Source organism: Cygnus olor, chromosome 12, assembly GCF_009769625.2.
Source record: "Cygnus olor isolate bCygOlo1 chromosome 12, bCygOlo1.pri.v2, whole genome shotgun sequence".
Taxonomy (NCBI): domain Eukaryota; kingdom Metazoa; phylum Chordata; class Aves; order Anseriformes; family Anatidae; genus Cygnus; species Cygnus olor.
Genome location: NC_049180.1, coordinates 4,195,022 through 4,217,135, shown reverse-complemented (window position 1 = coordinate 4,217,135; position 22,114 = coordinate 4,195,022). Strand labels below are relative to the sequence as shown.

The following is a 22,114-nucleotide window of genomic DNA, read 5'->3' as shown; positions in this document are numbered from 1 at the left end:
AGTTTTACTGAGTGATGTGGATTCACGTCAGTGTTAACCTAGAGCAGTATTTTTAAATTGCAGCCATGTCTCACTGACAGAAGAAAGCAGTAGCCATGTAAATGTAAAAAGAAAAGAAAAGGGAAAAAAAAAAAACAGTAATTGGTGACTATATGGCTAATAAACTGTCAATATCCTGCAGTATCTAATGTACAGTTTTTCTATAAAGTCACTCAAAGCTTATTTTTAAATACTTATTAAGGATTAGGGACCTTTCTGCAAGTTTTAGACTATTGATTCCATGTAGTAAACTATTACCAATTGATGAATCTATGATCTTTATCCACAATAAAATAATACCATAAAATCATATTTCTGTACTGTTTCAGGTGATACTTTGATATTGTTTTTGTCAAAATATGTTGCAAATTTTTATCACAAATTATATATCTTAATTTCCTATATTTGGTTTTTTAGGCTTGACTTTTTTACCTAATATGCATAGTACAAGTGAGAGAAAAAAAAAACCTCCACTAGCATGGAAAGACTGAAGGAGGTAATAAAACAGACAGGAAAGTCCTGGCGTGGCTGGTCACGCACCCTGAAGGAACAACAGCACCTCCTGAAAGATGAGGACAGGAGAGCCGGATCCTCCCCTGGTATAACCTACCATGTTTTCCTTGCTTCTCGGTAGGCTGTGCAAGTTCATACCAGCTGAGATTGTGATTCTGAATTCTTGCTGGTTAATGCCTATTGTATAATCTGTCCTTGCAGATAAAGGGTATTGGAAAAGTAGTAATGAGCCAACTGTTTACAGATATGGACTTCTGTGTTCATTGTCAGTCCAGCATCAGGGCTGATTACTGCCCAGAATTTGCTCTAGTTTCATTTCTTAGTGACAGCTAGTTGATTCTTCCATTCTAGATGAAAGTTTCCCCAATTTTCAAGTCTACTAATGGACAATTAATTCTGAATTGGTCTTGCAGAAGAAAGGTCTTGCAGGCCATGAGAAAGGCATGTGCATTGCTCTTGAGAAATTCCTCTTCTCTCCTGTTTGAGAGCTTCAAACACTACTGGCTTTAACACACTTCCTTTTGACTTGTAGGGGCGTTTATTCTTTCACCTTCTTCATTTTGAATGGGAAGCTATAATGTCTGTGTTGGTGAGATGGCTGGGTTTTAGTCCTTTTATAGGTGGATGAGATGCAGCTTTACACTGATTTTTATTGGAACAAGATAAAGGTCTGCCTGGACAAATTGCAGATATGAATAAAAATGACCGTGTACATCCCTTCGAAGCCTAGGTTGGTGGTAGAAGTATTTTTGGTAACACAGCAGTGCTAGTGACAGATTTCCAGAATGTGTACCGTAGTTTGCCTTTAAAATTTCCTTCCCATTGATCTCAGGAGGTAAAACAAAATGAACACTGTCCTGATTTTTGCCTGTGTTTTGAAGAAAGCAAAACTCATAATGCTGGTTAGATGGCTTTAACCAGTTAATATAATTATCCCATTTCAAATATCTGACTGTACTGAACTGAGGAATGTATATAGAAGCCTTTCACATTGGTGTTATGATTCCATTTAGAAAGTGACAGTAAAATGGTGTTGGGACTCACTGCACTGTTTTCAGCTTGGACTCACAAATGTGAGCAAAGCCTAAAGTGTTCTCCAATGTTTTTTCCCTCAAGTCTTTTCCACACATCTAACAGACACCAGATAACTGGGGCAGAGGTATTTGGCAGAGATGTGGCTGCCTTGCTTAACAGCTTGTCATTGGTACCAGTCAGAGCTCAGAACTTTTCACACAATTTGCTACTCAGATAAACCAGTGGGAAATTGTAATATTTCCATCAGATGTAGACAAAAGGAAGGAGGAATTGTGTCTCTGTAGTTGGCATATATGGCTGTATGAAAAGTGAAAGGCTGTGTGATACTCCTACCCCCAAATGGTCTAATCTGTCTGCTTTCTGTAGATACTGGGAATATAATAGGAAGAAATCCACCAAGGACATTGTTTCAAGTGTCTCCAATCATGGCCTGCCATTTAATTTTTGCCTGTATGTTGTCATTCACAATCTATGCTAACTGCCAAATATTAAAGCTAAATTTTTGGCATAATAGGACTAAGACACAGCTTTTGCTCCCTTGATTTTTTTTTTCTGAGATTCGCCTTTAGTCAGTGTGTATTGAGCTTTCAAATTATTAATGCCTTCAAATTTGCCAACACAAACTACTGCATGGATGGACAGAAGTTAACCTAATCATAAGACAGTAATTACAGTAGTAAAATGTATATTGTAATTCTGCAATTACACATCAAAAATATAGTATGCAGCTCAGCATCATTCTTCTTGAAATACTGCCTATGATGAGTTTTTTTTTCGAGTCTTTTTTCTTTTTTTCTTTTCCTTTTTGTTCTCACCTCCCACATGCTCCCAGTTTCTGTTGTTAGGCTGCCACCTAGTAATGGAAATGAATGAAAAGCTGTTAGATAGAGAAAAGAGTAAGCCCACAGCACAGAGCCCTTACAGTACAACCACTGCAAACCAAGAGAAGCAGAGCCTTTAGTTTGTCCTTTGCATTCATAAATACACCTGCCATTTCTTTCTGAGGTTTAATTTTCCTTGCAGCTTGTTTTAATACTTCAACCAAGTGGAAGTTCAATATAGGAAAGTATTGTAATGAATATTTCCCATTGTTTTATTTCCTAGCACCATAACCAATGAGGCAAATAATCCATGGCCATTAAGCTTTCTGTATAAAGAATTGGAAGGTATGCAGAGCTTACAGTAGCATGAATAAGAGATCCTTCCTTATGACTTCCAAGGTTGACACACAATATTTTTCAAGTGTGCTTGATAATCTTTCAGTCTTGATCTATTTAATATTAGAAAGTTTTTATGACTTCTTCTTCTTCTTCAAAAAAAGTTATATATCTTTTGGCCACTGAGAAATTCAGGGCAAACTTTACAAATGGCTTAAATATTTTTTATATAATTTTTTCATTTTTTTTATCAGTGAAACTCAGTTGTTGTCCCCCAGCTAAAAAGATGAGGTCATGAGGTAAAAAAAAATAAAAAAATTCCTCCATCTAAACACTTACATATCAGACTTCACGTGATCATTACAGAGCCCTGTCACATCAAATAAAAGGTAGTGATTAAATGGTAGAAACTAAGTACTTCCTAGGAGCTTAGAGGATTTAAAGTTAGTCTCAGGAAAATGAGTATATGAATGTCGATTCTTCAGAAAATCTAATAAACAAGGATATACATAAACCAAACTATCTATGCAAATATCCCCACAGCCTATTCCCTTTAAAATTCTGAGGCAAATACTCCATTTAGAGTCACTCTGAAAAAAGTAGTCAGCAACTGACCTGACCTGAAGCCTTCCCCTTCCTGCTGCCTCCTAAAGCAATTAAGCTTTTGTTTTAATTGGAACACTCAGAAAAGATTATTATATCAAAAAAAAAAAAAAGAAAACCATTGAATCACAGAAACCTTGTCTGGCAGAGATAAGGACACGTGCTGTTTTCTTTTACTGTAGTGCTGTATTTGTGGAGTGCAGATTTTCAGCTAGGCAGCCGAGCTGGTCAATTAGTATGGCCAGGGAATAACACGAGGGATATGCACATCAGCCATCTGAAGCAAGGAAATTGTACAAGTCGTTATAGAAATTGGGAGGGAGTCTTAATCTTTTCATTTATAACTAATAGAGAGGAAGTGGTGGGAGTTAAAGACTAGGAACTGGAAGTCTCAGTCTGCTTCCAAGTCCATGAGTGATTCTCAGCCTGACCGTGGTCATGTCATTTATCATTGTTTCAATTAACCTGTCTGTGTTGCGTTGCTGGATCCAGTTAATGGATGTTTCTGGTGGACATCAAGATTGTCATGTAAAGTTGCATTTCGGTATCATTATTTCTAGTATTATACTGCATGCTAAATAGATGTCAGTGCGCTGTAACAGGAGCATATTTCTCCATCACAGGTTTAAATGGTACATTGTTTAATAGCTGCATGCTTACTTTGGTGCAAGGCTTAGATAAAGAACTCATGTTAAAAAAAAGAAAAAATGGCGCTTCTAAGGATGAAATCCTTGTTCTATTTGAAGATCCTTAACCGATGCTTGTTATTTCTATTACATTCATTGGCTTGAACCTGTACAACTGCCTATGTAGGAATTAATGGTGCATCATAAGCATGGATTTCTTACAGGCTTTGACTTATGGCAAACAGGGCATCTCTAGACAATCGAAGGATACAATCTGACATTCTTTTAATGTAAGTGCTTTTGGAGGACTTGTATTATGTCTAACAGGTATGGTCAACTGTGCAATTTGAATATCGATGGGAGATCGCTCAACTACTTTGTGTTAAAATGCTTAGATTCTGTGCAAGCATATCTCAGAAATATTGGTGAAACTCAGTGTAACTCTTAAAAAAAAAAAGGCAGAAAAAAAAAAAAACCTTTGTAATTCACATTAGAAAAGCACTTTTAAATTCTCTTTCTTATTTTCCTCTCTTTTTTTTTTTTTTTCCCCCTTTTTTGGTGCAGTACTGTTTTCCTTTAAAGTGCTCCTCTCCTGAGTATTGTTAGGGATTTTGTTTTTCTTGATCACAGTAGTTGAACTCATCTGCATTTCTAAGTCCCAAGAAAGTGTAACACATCCATCCTGGGACACACTGTACTCCAGGGCACATTCAGACCTTACAGTTTTTAACACGTTGCATATATCACTATTGGCCAAGAATCATGCATTTCATTCAGCATTTCCCCATCAAGCCTGGAGAACTGCAGGCAGTTTCACTCCCATGGAGAGAGAACCTTGCTCAATTTTGTCTCCCATTGTGATATCCCTCCTGACAGGAAGCACAGCTGAATGTGTGAGTTTCTCATTCAGTGCCTTTAAAATATTTTTAGAACTGGGGTAGATGCAGAGAAGGCAAAGCTGGAGGAGAGGGAGGATAGTGGAAGATAGCTGAATTCTGCCTTGATAATCTATTACCAGCCTTTAAATTCCCTGAGAGAGAAAGATAGATGTTGATTTTTTTTTTCTGTTTTACTTTCATCTGTGTACAATAGTTCTGCTTTAATAAATTAATACATAACTCATATAAAGTTTGTTTTGTATTTTCACTAATAATTGCATTCCTGCTTCAATAAACAGGATCTTACCAGGCTTCTGATACTGAACATTTGACAAAGGCAGTCATTTTCAGTGTCAGTCTTCATCTGTTTGTTAAGCTAATTATTTCACTACATGCCTTCTAGCCTGCCTTCCAATCAGCTCCACTTTTTGTAATGTTAACTCAGCGTTTTTTACCTCTAGAAATCTGTTTAACTCAGTGACCTAGATAGGCTTTTAAGGCAGTAGAAAATTAAATACTAGTTTTGCATTTGTTTCTTATGAATTTGAAAATTCTCTGTTCCTTTTCTTCGTCTCTCAATAAAGTTTATGCAAATAATATTAAAATTTATAATGAGACTAATATTTGTTAATCTTGGTTCAAATAGTGGATTTGTATTAAATTGTAGTCTGAAACACTTCCATCAAGAGAGGCGGGGGAGAGAGAAAGAGAGAGATATTGCTTGGACAAGTTTTATTACCATTTTACTCTTGTTAAGCTTGAATTGTCACTAAGATTATAAACCCTAATTTTTAGTATTCAATATTAATTATATTTAAATCCCATTAGATTTACAGTTGCCATGCCCATTTCGATTTTCTTTTCACAAAACTGTTTTGAAGTAGTTCCACATGAACCTGATCCTGCAACTCTGACTCTTTTGTTGGTTTCAGTAGGAGATTTATGCATATAAATTAATTATGTAGAAGATTCTTAGATTCAGTAAAGGTTACAGGACATTCCAGATTGACTACTTCTTGTAGTCTCTGACCTGCAGAAATGTCAGGAATTAGATCTTGATCTGACTGAGCTTATCAAATGTACCATTGGTTCTAAAAGCTGTTGAAGGACATCCTTAAATATGAACTGTGGGATTCACGCATTTCTCTGGTATTCATTCAAGACAGAAAATGCTAATCTGTAGAGAACTGAAAAGGTGCCTCAGTCATTTATTTCGTGTTATCACAAATCTTGATGACGTGCCAGACAGTCATACAAAATTACATTTGTCTACATATGTCTGGGATGCACTGCACTGAAAGGATGTTGGTTGCAGTGCAATCCAGTTTGTTTCACGCTATTAAAAGCTCTTCCCTTGCTTGTGGGCAAACTTATTTATCAAAACATTTGGAGTATAGCCTGAATTTATCTGTACTATAGCTCTGTATTTGTCTTCTGACATATGAGTTACACTGAAATACCATGCTGGGGAATACAAGGATGTATGGATCCCTTCAGACATCCACACTACTTGGATCAGGCCTCCAGCCACAGGCAGTAAGCAGGCACGAACAGATGGATGGGGATTTGGCAGAGCTGAGACAACCAAAATGAACAGGTTAAGAGCGTGCCATAGACACATGGAGCACAATATGCTGCTGGATGAGTAGCAGGCTACTACTTCCCCTTCATACCAAGAAACAAGGGGAGCAGGACAGGGCTGTTATTTTGAAAACTCCCTGTGCCACACTACTTCCATGGCTAATATAAGCATGGTAGTGCTTCATAGATCCACAGATACAGCTACTACTTAGCAATTTCTAGCCTTGAAATACTCCTTTAATAATGGCACAGATGTCTCCTCCCAGTTCTTTAAGGGAGACAAGTATTCCTTCCTCCACTTTATTTTCCTGCTATGAGTGCCTCCCATCCCATTCTCTTCTTTGTTGATTTTATTGTTTTTAGTCTACAAGAACTGTCTGGAAATGGCACTTCAAGTTTGCAAAACTCTTCACAAGTAGTTCCTTGACCTCTCCTTAGTCCCACATCCACTTATATCCTACTCCATATACTCACCTGCCCTCTGTCTCTCCATGCGGATAGAACTCATTCACTTAAATGAAGTTTGTTCTAGCTTAATACAAAGCAGCAGACTTCACTTAGTCTTTAACATTTATCTATATTCCTTTCTTAATTCTTCAAATCACTTTTTTTTTTTCTTTTCTTTCCTCTTTCTTTAGTGTGTTTCTTTAGTGTGTTTAGTGTGACTCCTCATGAAGGGAAGTTGCATATAAAACCAGGCCTCCTGATACTTTCTGGCATTAAGTAGCATGAATGAAGGATATTTTGGTAGAATATTTAGTGTACAATGTGTTTTGCAGTCTTAGTTCATTGTAACCTTATTTATACCAAATATGTAGATTTTGCTAAATTATATATGATCTAAACCAGTTACAAGAAGGCAATATTAAAAATGTTAATTGAATGTCTCATTATTAAAGCAGCATAAGATTTCTTTGGACCTTTGCCAGTGCAATATCCTGATTTAAATGATCGAATGATTAAAATGAAATTGTATCACTGAGTGTTTCTCCCTGAGGAGATAGTTGTGCACTCTGCTTCCCATGGGAACGTGTCACTGAGACCTGTTGAAGCTGAAGGGAACTTTCCCACTAATTTTGCTGGTGAGGATGATCACAAGTGCCCCTGGTCTGCCACAGTTCAGACCTTCTGGCAGAATATTTCCTTGAATGGGAAGGCCAGGATGGCAGATCCTCAGGAACATGCCATCAGTGTTTTGTGGTGAACCGGGAGGTCAGGGGGAAGCAGACAAAATTAGCCAAATATTTACTTTTTGAGAACAATTAATTCAGACAAAAATTTTAATGAGTGCCACGGCATTACAGCAAATAAAAATATAATGTACTTCCTATAAAGCAAAATTTATTTCAGTGAAATAAAGTCTTCAGCAAGGCTTTGTGCCAGAAAATCACTCTGCTAAACATTTAAAAGAACATGCAGCTGCTTAACTGTACAGATGAGAAGGCAAGTTTATATCCCTATATTATTTCTTATTATTTGAGCAGTGTGTCCCGTATTTTATGTCAGGTATGTGCCAGGGTTCTGATTAATATGCCTTTTTGTGAGATTTTTTATTTAAACGCAGAGCTATGCATTTATTCAGTCTTCCAAAATCCTTGAAAGGAAAATTCTTCTGCATGCATGATCTTTCCACACTTACTTTTTTATTTTCTTTTGATTTTCCCCTGGGTCACCACATTAAATTCATACTATAAGTAGATTTTATCTTGGTATGCTAATAAAACAAATTAATTAGAAATCTGTTATTTCTTTTACAGTGAATGTGTAAAGCTCTTGATGATTGATTTACAGAAAGAAGCTGTGTATAGTTCTGGTGCACAGACATAAACTTGTAAGAGAAGCAAACTTTAGCAGTTAATATTATTTATCAATAGCAACTGTGCTATAGTGGAAAATCTGTACAAGGCACTGAAAGAGTATCAGACATTTAGTCTGAGAGGGAGAAAAACCAAGAAATCTTGGTTTGGTTGCAAGAAAACAGTCTGACTTGGGGGGGGCAGGGTGTCCTAAGATTTTTTTTTTTATTTGTGGATGCTCTCAGAAGATATAAGTAGGATTATGAAAGGTTTACAAAAATAAAACTTACTAACCAATGCAGAAAGTGTAGGAATTCCAAATAAGGCATGTAATTATTTTTATCAAGAAAGAAAGCTGATAAAAAGATACTTAGGATTAAGTAAGAAAAGAATGAAACTGGAGAAATTTGTAATGGAAAATTTTGTTTTTACACCTTTCATCAGAAAGTAAATCCTATGGAGGGGTTGCTTTTCCACCCCATAGTGTGATAAGCCATTTTGTAAAACAGCAATAGTGTAAATGAAATCCATTTTACATCATTTTCCCTTGGATGATTTAGAATTAGATCAATTTATATTCTGCAGCTATAACCCAATGAGAGTATAAATGCAGCCACTAGAATTGTTTTTGTCCATGGGCAAAGCTGGTATCATTTACTGATTCATTACACTCTCAGCAGGGCCCTTTATTTCAAAAGCTACCTGGAATTATTATTGGCAATAGAACACTAAAGTAAAATAAGATTTGCATAAAAAATTAAAGTTAAAGGGAAAATGATAATAGTGATTAAAACTAACATTTGATGACTATTTTGATTGGAATACCGTGTTTAAATGTCTCAAACAGACATGGACGGTTTTTTACCCTCTAACTCCAACTTAGAATGCACCTATTTAACTAGAATATTATGTCCCTAACAATATGCCTGAAATAATAGACAGTGCTTCTGTTAATATTTAACAATATAAACATCAGGCAAAGGTTGTACAACTGGAATTATAGAATATGCTTTTTGCATTAGGATAATAATTTTAGAAATAACCTCTGTCCATCTAGGCCTGCTGATGTACGGTTGTCATAGCAAGTCAGTAATTGAGTTTTCTGGGCATTTTGACCACCGGTACAAATTTGCAAAGCAGATTACACAGCAGAAACACAATTTCCATCCTGACCTTTATAACACTGCTTTCTGTTGTGGGAATTGGAATGTTTATGGAGGGAAATACAGCCTAAGTGCACCTAATTTGTAAGAATGTGATTTCTGACATTAACCCAGTAAGCTTCATTTTGATTCATTTGATAACAGATTATGTAAAGATTTAGCATTAGGAAGGTTGCATAAAACTTACTATCTTTTGTTACCTAGGTGGAGAATATTGGTTTGGGTGATTATAAATTGAAACTGAAGGAAACCTTCCACGTTCAGCTGCTGTATAAAGATCCTCAAGAAACCTGTTTCCCTGTGATCAGTCACAGACCTTAACATGTTCTCATACTTCAGTATAAGCTGGGTATAGGAAAAATGTTAAGTTTTTGTAGATCTAGACAAGCTGTTTGGGGGTAAGGATGAAGCATCTACTTGAAAAGCCTTTGTAGCAAGTACCTCCAGATGCTTTATGAGATGATCCATACTTGTGACTGCCATAATCTCTTGACTGCCTTTGAAACTTTGTGGGATCTGTCAGTTCTTGTCCCTGCTGTTGTCTCCTCTTCTGGTCTCTGGAGTATGAGCTTTCTGGCACTGGCTCCATACCTAAAGGCTAGCAGTCTTGCTTGTTGTGGATGGGAATGCTATTTCTGTATTAGCAGATAGAACAGACCAGAAGAAGCAGATCCATAGAGCAAAACAGTTGAAGCTGAGGACCTGACATCCATACTGTGTCCTGCAGTTTTTAACTTGAGACAGCTCTACTCATGTCCCCTAGACTGAATCACACTGAAAGCTGGGAGCGCGTTAGATGGCTCCTGGGGCACATTTTCCAGTCGGATTTCAGCTGAAAGCAATCCAGCTGCCACACGCCAAGACCTCTCCATGATGCAAATTGAAGTGTAGTAAGCATGAACAATGGGAAAATCCACTCCAAATGGTATTTGCTAATCATTGCAGACACAAGTGTACACAAACCCTGCATGGCACATCGTTGGGCAGCCTTCTCTAGGATTGTTATTGTCAGCTGGATGCTTTTAAATGGACTTAACTTGCCTGAATATCCATCTAGGATGTGATGTTTGATGAAAAGGTGAAGAAAGGCATTGTATGGATCTGTGATGTCTCAGAATGACAAACTAGATTAGCACAAGTATTGCATTGGCATCCAGGCAGATCTCAGTGGTATAAACTTTGTTAATCTAAATTCATCTTTAGCAAGACGATAGACTGTTCGATGGTGATGGATCATAAAATAATCAGCATTATGTTTCACTTAGTTTCCTGCAATGTGTTCCTGCAGAAATGTGTGCCAGTAAAAGCAGTTTGGGAGTACAAAGGCAATTAGTGTCCAGGATTTCAGCTTTGTTACTGGTGTGTTACTTGGTTCAGAGGTGATTTTGGGAGGAAAGAAACGTGCTGGGACAGGGTTTAGGCTGAACACAGCTTCAGATTTTATCTTTGTCTTGTTCAGGTTCTCCTCTTGACATTTTAGGAATATAAAGGTCAGACTGAAAAAAGTCCTGCCCTTTTTTTTTTTTTTTTTTTTTTTTTTTTTTTTTTTGACACACTTGTGAAAGGCAGTATTTACCTTCAGGAACTCTTGAGTATCCTCCTCCTAAGGCCGGGATTCTTAAACCCGATTCAGTTTCAAGGAGGATCTGGTTCAAGCACTGATAAGCATACTTCACAGGTCCTTTTGTTTCTTTGCTCAGCGAAGGATTCCTGTGTTTCAGGGCTGCAGGTATAGTGTATGTTTATCAACGAGCTCACTGATAACTGATGTTGGCTGCTGTCCACACAATTTAGGAAAGCAATTTGTTTCCTGTAAACAGAGGGGAGTGCTGACCAGCTGCATGTTATTGCTGTTGTATGAAATATTTATACCATGAATTGATTTCCTCGCCATGGGTTAAATGCTTAGAATTTCTCATTAGTCGCCAGCCCTGTGTTCCACAAGCGCATGCACAGACACCCTGTTGCTGTTACTGATGAAGATTTCCCAAATTCTAATGTGATTATACCTGCAAAAAGGAAGGAAATATTTCCTTCAGTATCACAGTTTGGTGAATCTAGGGGCTCTTTTTTAAAAGCGTGTGTTTTGGGAGCATGTTCTCTCATGCTCTTGATGCCATAATGATTTGGAAGCACCCTCTTGCACTTAGTTCTGTGTTGTTTTGAATGCAAACCTGTAGTAACCCACCAGTTTTACAAGCAACACAGCATCTTATGTTGTGGTATGAAAGCATACATGCGCGGTCATTCATAAACAATTACAGCTTAATAAAAATGTGGAAATAAATTTGGGTAGCCAGTCAGCACAGCTGTGATGATTTATGCTGGGCTGAGGGTCTTCTCGGGCTTGATACTTTGGGATTTTCTCCTGATTTTTTCCTCTTAAAGTTACAGCAGAATACCTTCACTCATCTCTGTGTACTGACCTTTATTACGTGACCTTAGCACCCTTCATATGCTTACAGAATCCTCTTGGCAGAGGTATTTTAATATAGAGGTATTTGAAAAGCTGTCTCTACTGATAACCATGATAGGTTACTGTGTTGGGGAAATTTGCCTCTCCTTTTATGCTTATTTTTAACCTATGGCAGGGACTAAGAGTGATTAAATTATATGCAACTAAAATTTATTAGAACAACTTTGCCCTTCTTTCTCTTTGCAAATTGTCTGCAAACAGATTGTACGACTCTAATGTTTCAGTTAACGGCTGAAAATTATTTGAACTTTTTTTAGCAAATATCTTTTGGTCTGCAGATTATTTGAATCACAAATTGTGACTGTTAAAATGAAATATATAACACTACAAATAGAGCTGATTGGGTGTTACAGGAGAACAATTTTTTAGGGAATTTATTGATATGTCAAAATGAATGTGTTACAGAAACATGCCTATTTGGGGAAGACAAACAAAAACCACTTTCTTGAGAGAAATATCTGTAATCCAGAAAGGAATTCTTATTTTGAGTGCTGCTGATAGCTAGCTTGAGGCTTGGTTCTTTCTGAAGCAGGTGGGACAGTCAGGTTGAAGTCCTTGTTCATACAGGAGAACAGGATCTTTCCTCCCCTCCTCTGGTGGAGTGTGCTGATGCAGACACTTCATTCTGAGAAAGCAGTTTTGATGCTCTCTGCAAAAAATAATTAAGTTGGCAGAATTTATAGTAGTTTCAATATTACCTTAAAAATGTATTAATAAGGACTAGGGCGAACGGTGGCTCCTACACCTGTCAGTCAGACTTAAATTTTCTGATCATACATTCTGCTTTTTCATTAAAAAATCCTTGGAAATTTTGGAATATTAGCAACGTTACAGTGTTGAATAAATGAAGACATTAAGACTTGTAAAGCATTAAACATCAGAGAAACTGTTTGCCACCTGCTTCATCAATAGTTTCTTAATTAATGTGAAAAGTGTATGATGTTTTCTATCCAGCATCGAGTGTGTAAGGACTGGTAGGTATACAGTCAGCGAGGAATAGATATAATACCATGGTTACAGTACAGGTTTGGTTTCAGTACATGGTTTCACCATGGTTTCGCCATGGTTTCACCACATTTCACATGGTTTCAGTACATTAAAGGGTAGAAGAATACTTGGCACTTGGTGTGCAGGAAGGGTCAGGGGTTCTTTTGGGTATGAGCACTGTGAATGTCACAGTTGTCCCCTTAGGGGAATGCTGGCCTTTGGTATGCAGCAAACGGGAAAGAGCATTAGGGTGGCACTTCACTTTATGAAAAGTCAGCAGCATGGACAGTTATGGATAACTGAAAGGCTGCTCCAACATGGACAGGCTTCCTGCCCAAATTCTGTATGTGAATTACTCTCTGATTATAATCTCTGAATTACATCCTCCATCTCCTAAAAGCTATGCCTGTGTCTCTGGGGAAGGTACACAAACTCCATTGAGCCTTGAGGCAGTGAGCTGGGCTGCCACGTTAACACAGAGCCTGGAGAAACTTGGATTTAACAAGCACGATTATACATGTTCTTTAAATTCAGGACAATCTTTGGAAGAGCAGAGCAATAATGGCAGTGTTAATAACATGTAAATAGTGTTAATGACATGTAAATGCAAAAGGAATGCTTGTGTTTTTCAGGTCGTATAGTTGCAAAAGGACTGTAACGCTGTTTGCTATTTTTTAATTCAGACCTAGTATTGGGGAGGGGCGCTTGTTATAGCTATTACCGGCTGTTGACAGAAGGCTTAGGTGAGATGAGTGTGGTAGTTGTATTCCCAATACCTCCAAGTATATAATAATAATAATAGATTGATTAAAGGTTCTAAAATCAGCAAGAGAAGTTGTATAATAATTGATGCTTTCACACTGGAATGAAAGTTTTCAGCACTACTGTTTAATTGTGAGGAAAATCTGTTGTATTTTTTTTTCCTGGGGGGAAAAAAAAAAAATATGTGCAGTAGTCCAGAAGGAAAGCTGAAACAGCTTATGTTTAAAATAAAATTTAAAAAGTAAAATAATAAAGTATATATTTAGTGACATTCGAGAGTAGCTTCCTTGGGACACTGTGATTCTTACTCTGTAATGCTATTCAGATTTGCTATAGTACTTTATACTTCTAGTGCTGTGTACATGGAAAATGGTTCTTTTCACTAGCCATGGGCATCTAGTGAGTGGTTGCTGCAGTTCAACATGACAGCCTGTTCCAGACAGATTATACTTAGGAAAATATCGTAAAAATCAATGTAGAGGTACTGATTTCAATGGTGTTAATACCTTTTGCAACGATTAAGGATTTTGTTCAGAATATTGAATATTTGCTCTCTTCCCAGGGCATATTTTCAGTAGTAGCCTAACTGACAGCAACAATTCAAATAGAAAACTCAGAGTAAAGGGAGCTTCAGTCATTTTTCTGTCCTAGAAATTAGATTCCTGATCGGTAGCATTCTCAATGTAAGGATGATTCCTTAAGTGAAGTTGGTATCTGCGTAAATACTGTGGTGCTTGTCTCCAAGAGCCAGGATGGATACATGTTTCCTACAGTGAATGAGCAGTAAACAAATAGTTTTTCTCTGCAGGTCTCTAATATTTCTCAAAAGAAAGCCTGTCACCCCATCACAGTTGGCTGCCTTCTCCAAAATGATGCAAATTCGGTGGCAACTCTAAAGTGTAATTTGCATATATATGATTTGGGTCAAAATTGATAACTATACTGAAAATATTGGAAACATACACATACAGTTCCTGTATTTCCACACTAAATATAACAAACATATCCATATATATTAGGCCTGTAGTTTGGTCAGCATTGTGAAGAATCGAAGTTCTTATCCTCTGTGTCCTGTATATTAAATAGTCACAGGTTTCCTCTTGATGGGAGACAAATATCTCTGGCAGGAAGGTATACAGGAAGGTATCTATATCAAGCACTTTGGAACAATTTCTTTTATTTTTTAACAACAACTGCTGAAAGAGAAAATTTAGTCATCTTTTTGCTCCCAGATATATGTATGAACTATATCTCTCCTGTGGGTAGTAAACAGATATTGATTTTCTTCATAACAGAAGTACCTTATTACAGTGATCAAATTGTAGACCTTCCTTTATTATATAAAAAATTTAAAATTGGTGAGCTAAAGAGAATTTATATTACAAATTTGTTTTGGTTTTTGTATTCATCAAACTGTAATTCATGCTCTGAATATAAAGTCTATCTACATTGCCCTTTTTACACAGCAGCAATTGGCATTTAAAATAAATGCTGATATTATGATTATAAAAGCGTTATGTCTGTTAAAGCTGTTAATAGTCACATTACTTCATTTTTTTATTCTACATTTGTCAAAATCCTGACAGCATACTCAGTGTTAGATTGAATGTTGATATTGTTACTCAACAAGAAGATTGATTATGTCTTCACAGGATGTATTCAGTGCATACTACATGCAATTATCATCTTAAATGAACACAAGCATTTATTTAGCATTAACTGAAATTATTTAAATTCAAAGAATTTTTCTTTCTGGTTAGCATTATATTATAAAGGCATTAGTAACAACTATGATATGGTAGCATACTACTGATATATTAATATGCATGAATACATATAAACAGAATTATAAATAGAGGCATTGAGGCCTTGTTGCACTGTTATAGAAAATACTAATATCCACAAAATAGTACAAAACTCTATTGGCAGTAGGTATTATCTATTATTAGTAGATAGCTTGTAAATACACTTAAAACCCCTACAGGTGTTTTGAACATTCTGTACAAAGCTTGTTTCCCAAACAGTGTTTGTTTTGATCTTAGCAACTATTTCATGTGAATTTGGGAATTCCTATTCTCCCCTTGTTTTTTTCAGTGATGTGTTGTAGCACCAAATGAAGTCTGAGATGTTGTGACACTGTCTGCTCTTTTCTGTACATGCAATCTGTAGGTCTCTTACACTGTATGAAGGTCTCCAGCCAGGAGGAAACACTGGAGAGACAGTTTCTGGGACAGTTTCTTGTGAATCTGCATTTCTTACTCCACTTTTCTTCATATTCAAATAAAACATTTGACCAAAAGTTTTGAACTTCAGAAGTTAAGCATTTCATTATATGTTAGGCACATAAATAAATGTCTTGATTTTCAAAATGCTGAGTCCATAACCCCAGTGAAATGGTGCAAAGCTGCAAATGTATTTATTCATTGACAAACACTTCTGCTTGCTTTAGGAGCTTCAGGAGATTTGAAAAATTTGCTGTACCTCTTTTTGATGGTATAGAATAGCAAACTACATTTGCTCTTACCTCCTCTCACACATAAATGTAGTTACCATGGCCATCAAGTTTAGGTGAACAACAAATTATTCACTGTTTGGATATGTTTCTTTATTAAAGAATCATGCCACAACATGATTTCTGTTCCTCACTTTGGTGCTGCTTTTTGTGATCTTAATAACACATACCAAGATTTGAACTGTTACTGCTGGTGGTATGAAGCACTACCAATGGCTTGCACCTCTTAAGTCACGTAGGTTTTTTATTGTATCTGTAGGAAATATTAAACACTTAAACCTTGGCAGAAAACCATCATTATCTGGTTCCATTCTCCACTACCTACAAGTTATCATCTGGTTTATTCTAATTGCATGTATCTGCACTGAACTGTTTATTTTCCTCTGTTGTGATTAGATCCTGCTGGCTTTGTCAGAAATCTGAAAATCTAAAAAGTGCCTTTCTGGCATCTTGATGCTTACCGGTGCTGATCCAGCTATGTCAAGACGGCAGGGGAGTGCAATCTGATACCAGTGTTAGCACTGGTGAGAATGGCAGTGGGTGGACCTCCAAAGAAAAGCACTCAAGACATAGCTCACCTCCTTGGCAATCCAAACAATTTGCCAGCATCACCCCTGCCGTGGCTAAATGACTGCAATGAAAATTTATGGGGAAAGGAATGGATCTCCTGCTGTAATTATACAAACTCTCTCAACAGTGTTACCCTCCACACAGTCACAGCTGATAAATACTAAGCCACACAAAAAGCAACTTAATGTTTATTTATTCAAAATAATCTATTTTCCTTTTTAGCTGTAGATCCACTTTCTTGAGAGTTGATGCATATTTATGTTACTAATGTCTCATTATTCAAATAGCATTAATTGGATTGTTTTTCAGGAGTGTGTTCTAGGGGCTAGGTCAGTGCTTGGAGACACAGGAGGCCTGGGTTTAGTGACAGGCGATGTCAAGGTGGGGCAGCGGTCTGTGCAACTGTGGGTCCCCAAATCCTCCCCTATTAGTGGTGTGCTGTATTTCTCCCTGGACCACACAGTGTAGTAGGGATGGAGGAGGGAGGAAAGGCTGATGGTGGAGGTGAAGGAGGGCTGCTTTTCTCCTCCACGGCCCCCCTCCACAGGCACTCGTTTCTCACGAGGCAGGAGCAGGCTCAGGGAGAGGGAAGCGACTAGCCAGGCCAGCACTCCACTCGGCCCCGGTGGGCCCCGCACAGGTCTGGGCCCTCCATAGCATCCCCTGCTGAGGAACACAGATCCCCAACCCCATGTCCCAGGATTTACCAGTATTGTGATAAATCACACAATCCAAGTAATTGCTGCTAGTGACTAAGCTGAATTAACCGGGCTAGAAGCATGAAAAATGCTGAAAAGGCCTTTATATGCATCTCCAAGTGTAAAGAGAACCTCTGATGGGAACAAACCTCTGCCCATGGGTTTGGACGTGTTAAGAGTTGCTTTCCCTAACAAAGCAAATATTTGGTGACAGAACTAGATGTAGAAAGTGCTGCATAGCAGGAAAGTGTGAAGTATTCATAATGGTATGAAATACTACTCAAAATTCGATGTTTTTCACATTCCATTGCAAGCTTAAACATTGGACTCCTGTCACAGAAATTTCTGCTGCAGTAGACACAATTTCTAGCATAAATGGGCTTGCTTTCAACAGAAAATGGGACAGTTTTCAAAGGAAAAAAGGCCAATTTGTGGGTAAAAATGGGCCTCTTTTCGAGCAAAAGGTTTATAAACATGAAGCAATAAATGGCTTTGCAAGTTTTCCATGCAATAATAACAACTTGCTAATGAAAATAATGAAAAAGTTACAGTTAGGGGAGGGGAGAGAGGCTCCGTGCAGTTTTCAATACTTTGAAAACGTTTTAGAAAAGAAATATATGAAAACTGTAAATCTTGTTCCACTCTATAACTTGAATTTGTGTTTGAGAAATGTCAGTAATATTTCTTTGTGTATATTTCTCTTATGATATAAATCAAAATCCTGTTATGAGTTTGCTGCCTTCTGAGATGAATTTCACGGAACAATGTTGTAAGACTTAAGGAAATACTTTTCTTAGGATCCCCTTAGTGGCAATGGCACCCGATTTTCTAGTCCATATGTTTTTTGAACTAAATATATCTTCTGGCTTGACTCGTTGATTTCACATGCAAATATATTGCTTCATAATAGGTGATCAGATGAGGAACTGATCTTGTTGCTTTTGTTCTGGCCTAGAAATGCTTCAGGATTGAAGTACTAAGCAATTAGAGCCCCCCTTTTACTCATGCTCCAAGAAAGATGTTGTGATGTACCCAGGAGAATATACAAAGTACCATTTAGCGAATTCTTTCCAATCAGTTAGCTGTGAAGCAGATTGTGTGGCCCAGAGGTTGCTAACCTTTGCTTAGAGGTTGCTATTGTAGAGATGAAAATTAACTATTTTATAAATTTAAACGGTGAGAGGTTCTCTGCTGTGGGATAAGCCCTACTCCAGCTTCTTTGATTCTGCTTTATAAGGAAGCGTATGGGTGGCAGACAGATCACGGTGTTGCAATATGGAATTTCACACCAGTTTTCTCCCTGCCTGTTAATTCTCTGGAAGACTGTTAGCTGAAGGACATAGATGAGTGATGTCAAAGATGTGCAGCCTTGGTTCTTGTATGCACAGATGGCTGACATAGCTAGTCTGAGGTTAAAAAAGCACTTGAGCTGTGGTGCCCTAGCCACCCTTTCAGGTGCCATTATCTAGCATTGCTCCTGAGCTCCAGGCTTGTTTCTCAAGGAAGTTTTGAAAAACCACTCGAGCCCCGGTGGTCCGTACCATATAGCTTTAAAGGTGACTGCAGCACTTTCCCATCTGTGTCCTCCATTGATGATGCAGCACACATAGTCTTTGTGCAGATGGTTCCATATGAGGCGGCCATACAAATGTGGAAAATATTCATTTTCATTAGGTGCCCAGTCTTGTCTCCAGTGAAATCCATGTCAAAACACTCTGTGAGCTCCATGAGAGCAGGTTCTGATGCTAATAACTCCCTTTGATTGGATGTACTAATACTCAGTTGTCCAGTGAGCATACAGATGTACTTCATGTCTAATGCGAGAGAGGTGAATTACATATGCTGTAACATTTCCGCTGCAGTGCAGTGGCCGTAATTTATTTTTTTTCAAAGTCATGGCTGTTTTTCAGGGTAGGTAAAATAGAGGTTGCTTTTCCTCTGTGCAATTAGCTCTGTCTAGCTCTACAAGAAGTAGACAATCAGATCAGTAACCATGACACAAAAAGTGGCTTAACAGATGTAAAATTGTTAACATTACTGTTCACATTTGTTTTGTAGAATAACAGGCACTTGTTGCCTGTTTTAGAAACTACTTTCTTGTTTCGTACAGGGAAGCAAATTTAGATTACCATTCTAAATGCTAATATGCAGAATGAATGAGATTTAATAAAATAAGATGAATGAAATGAATGTATATGTAGATTGTGACATCAGTATTTAATTATATACCCATCATAATACTGAGGAGGTAAGCTGCTAGATACCGGTGCAGCGAAGTGAAAGCTTACTCTGAAAGAGCAGGTATATTTTAATTTCTTCCCTCTTTACTAATCTTCCTGAATATCAGGATAGGTTATATGCTGTTTACCAATATTCACCTGTATTCCTTCCTATTATATTCCAAATAAGGTTTCCATCCTAGCAGCTGAAGTTCAGAGAAGGTTTTGCTTCTGCTTTGCTAAAACCTGAACTACGTCATCGTATCCATTTCTATGATATGTTTTGTCAGACCAAATTAAGTTTCACATTTTGTAAATTATAATGTGAAGTAAAGTAGTATGTAATTGTTTGGTTTCTTGAACCCTTTCCTGTTCTGTTGTTTTTCAGACTATGGAAACCCCAAAATACGAGCTGGTTATAGGAGCTAAGGATATGGGAGGTTTTGATGTGGGGCTAACTGGAACAGCAACTGCCACTATTCTTATCGATGACAAAAATGACCATCCACCAGAATTTACCAAGAAGGAGGTAAGAGTTTGCCATCTGTGTTCTACAAACTGTTGCATGTAATTGTAATTAATACTGAAATGTTCCTTAATGGAAGAGGAAAATACTTAGACGTTTTTTAGCTCAATGGGATGGACTTTCCAAGAGCTGTTCTTTTACATTAATAAATTGGTATGCATCATTTCTAAAGCACATTGCAACCACAAGGTAAAAAATTATGTCAAGGGATATCATTGAGAGCTTGGCTAGTGGGATGAAAACCTGTACAATAAGTTTGCTAATGGTAACTTTCTCATTTTGTTCCTATGGGGAAAACAGTGTTCCCTCCAGCCTGCATTCTAGCTTAGGGCTTTTAATGATAGGGAACATGGATGAAAGCAGTGTCTTTTGTACTGACTTCAGCACTTCACCTGTGATAAAGCTAGTCTTGTCAGTTCTGTAACGAAAAATCCAGTCCTGAAAGTGTTAAATTCAACCTACAGGTGAAATTTTCAAGGACAGTTTTTGTTGTTGTTGTTGTCTTCCCCTGCAAGTTGAATTCCACTGAACAATACTGAAAAGTCTGTAACAAAACAAAATATTCACCGCCTGCAGGATTGTGTGGCACTGCTACAGCCAAGTTTCTGGCTTCAGGGAAAGCATCCACCCAATTTCCTGCCCTTCCCACACTACTCTTTTCCCTCACCTACATTTATTATTAGTGTGCTTTTTTATTTTTAGTTTTTTTCTTCTGGTATCTGGAGAAAATTAAAGAGTGTCTGAAGTTTTACCTAATAACTGCTGGTTTGGATTCTGCTATAAATTTTTCCTGAAGCTGTGCAGGTTTTAAGGAATATTTCCAAAAGATTAGAAGTAAGCACTAGGGATGCTGATTTTCAGGTAATTTTAGAAGAAGAAAATGAGAGTCTGTTGTTGTAAAAGTCTTGGTTTTTCTTCTTTAGGTATGTTTTTTCCTTTATATCTCTCTTTTTTTTTTTTTTTTTTTTTTTCTCCTTCTGGCCTAATTTTAGCAGTTTGACAACAGATTATATTGAAATAAATTACTGCAATTTTACTTGAATAATTAATTCTTTTATAAATGCAAATTGGATAAGATTAAAAAAGAAGGGACGAGATTATTATTATTTTTTTTAAGTCAAAAAGAGTAAGAAATAAGAAACAATGACAATTTTGCCAACAGAAAAGTTAGCTTTCACTAATCAATGGCAATAGCTATAATTACTTGCTTTGGCAAGACCATTACAGCCACCTGAAAAGTACTACGAAGAGCCTTATCCAAACCTTTCAAGTATGTACATGATAACTAAGTGGCTTTGATCTAACCATTAATTCCCATAGAATCGCCCTTTGGATCAGGCTTTCAGTTCTCTGAAAGTTGTTTCCTGACAACCTGTATTTGAAATATATTTAAAACATCTGTATTGTTTTAGCTTTCTGGAACATAATTAACAATATATAAGGACAACTAATTATGTTTAGAAATAGGAACTCATTGTATTCATCAACAGTGCAAAGAATTCATACCATTCAGAGTACTATTTACTTGAGTTTCGAAACTTTGCTTCCAAAACAAGAAATCTGCTTTAATTATATATCCTGTTTTTGTATGTTTTACATATCTTTAATATTTTTCTTTGGTAATTCAGGCTAGTGTTAAAATCTTGGGTGCCTAGTTAGGCCCTTAATCTACTGTTAGATGGTATCTATTTTTGTGGAAATTCAGAAATGTTTATAAATTCATTCCAGTTAATGATAGTAAAAGGTAGTCTATAGTCTTGGAAGGCTGGTTGGGTCATTTTAGAAACAATTTGTATGAGAGACGGCATTGTCTTTGAAAAGTCTGGTCCTGTATGTCGTTCTTACAATTTATATGACACGCAAGTTTTCCTATACAGATGACATTTATTTCATATATATATATATATATACACACACTGTATGACATGGTTTTGAACCTTTAACTACTATTTAGAGATGTCAATGATCTCATC

General features: G+C 37.0%; 1 protein-coding gene across 4 annotated transcripts in view; it reads left to right on the top strand.

Annotated features, from left to right (window-relative positions):
• The window catches only part of CDH13 (cadherin 13), a 478,422-nt gene that overhangs the window by 367,535 nt on the left and 88,773 nt on the right, over positions 1-22,114 (top strand). For all 4 annotated transcript variants that reach the window (XM_040571559.1, XM_040571558.1, XM_040571561.1 and 1 more), the window contains one exon: positions 20,004-20,144. In XM_040571559.1, coding sequence (XP_040427493.1) covers positions 20,004-20,144 — 141 coding nt within the window. The remainder of the gene's footprint in view (positions 1-20,003; positions 20,145-22,114) is intronic.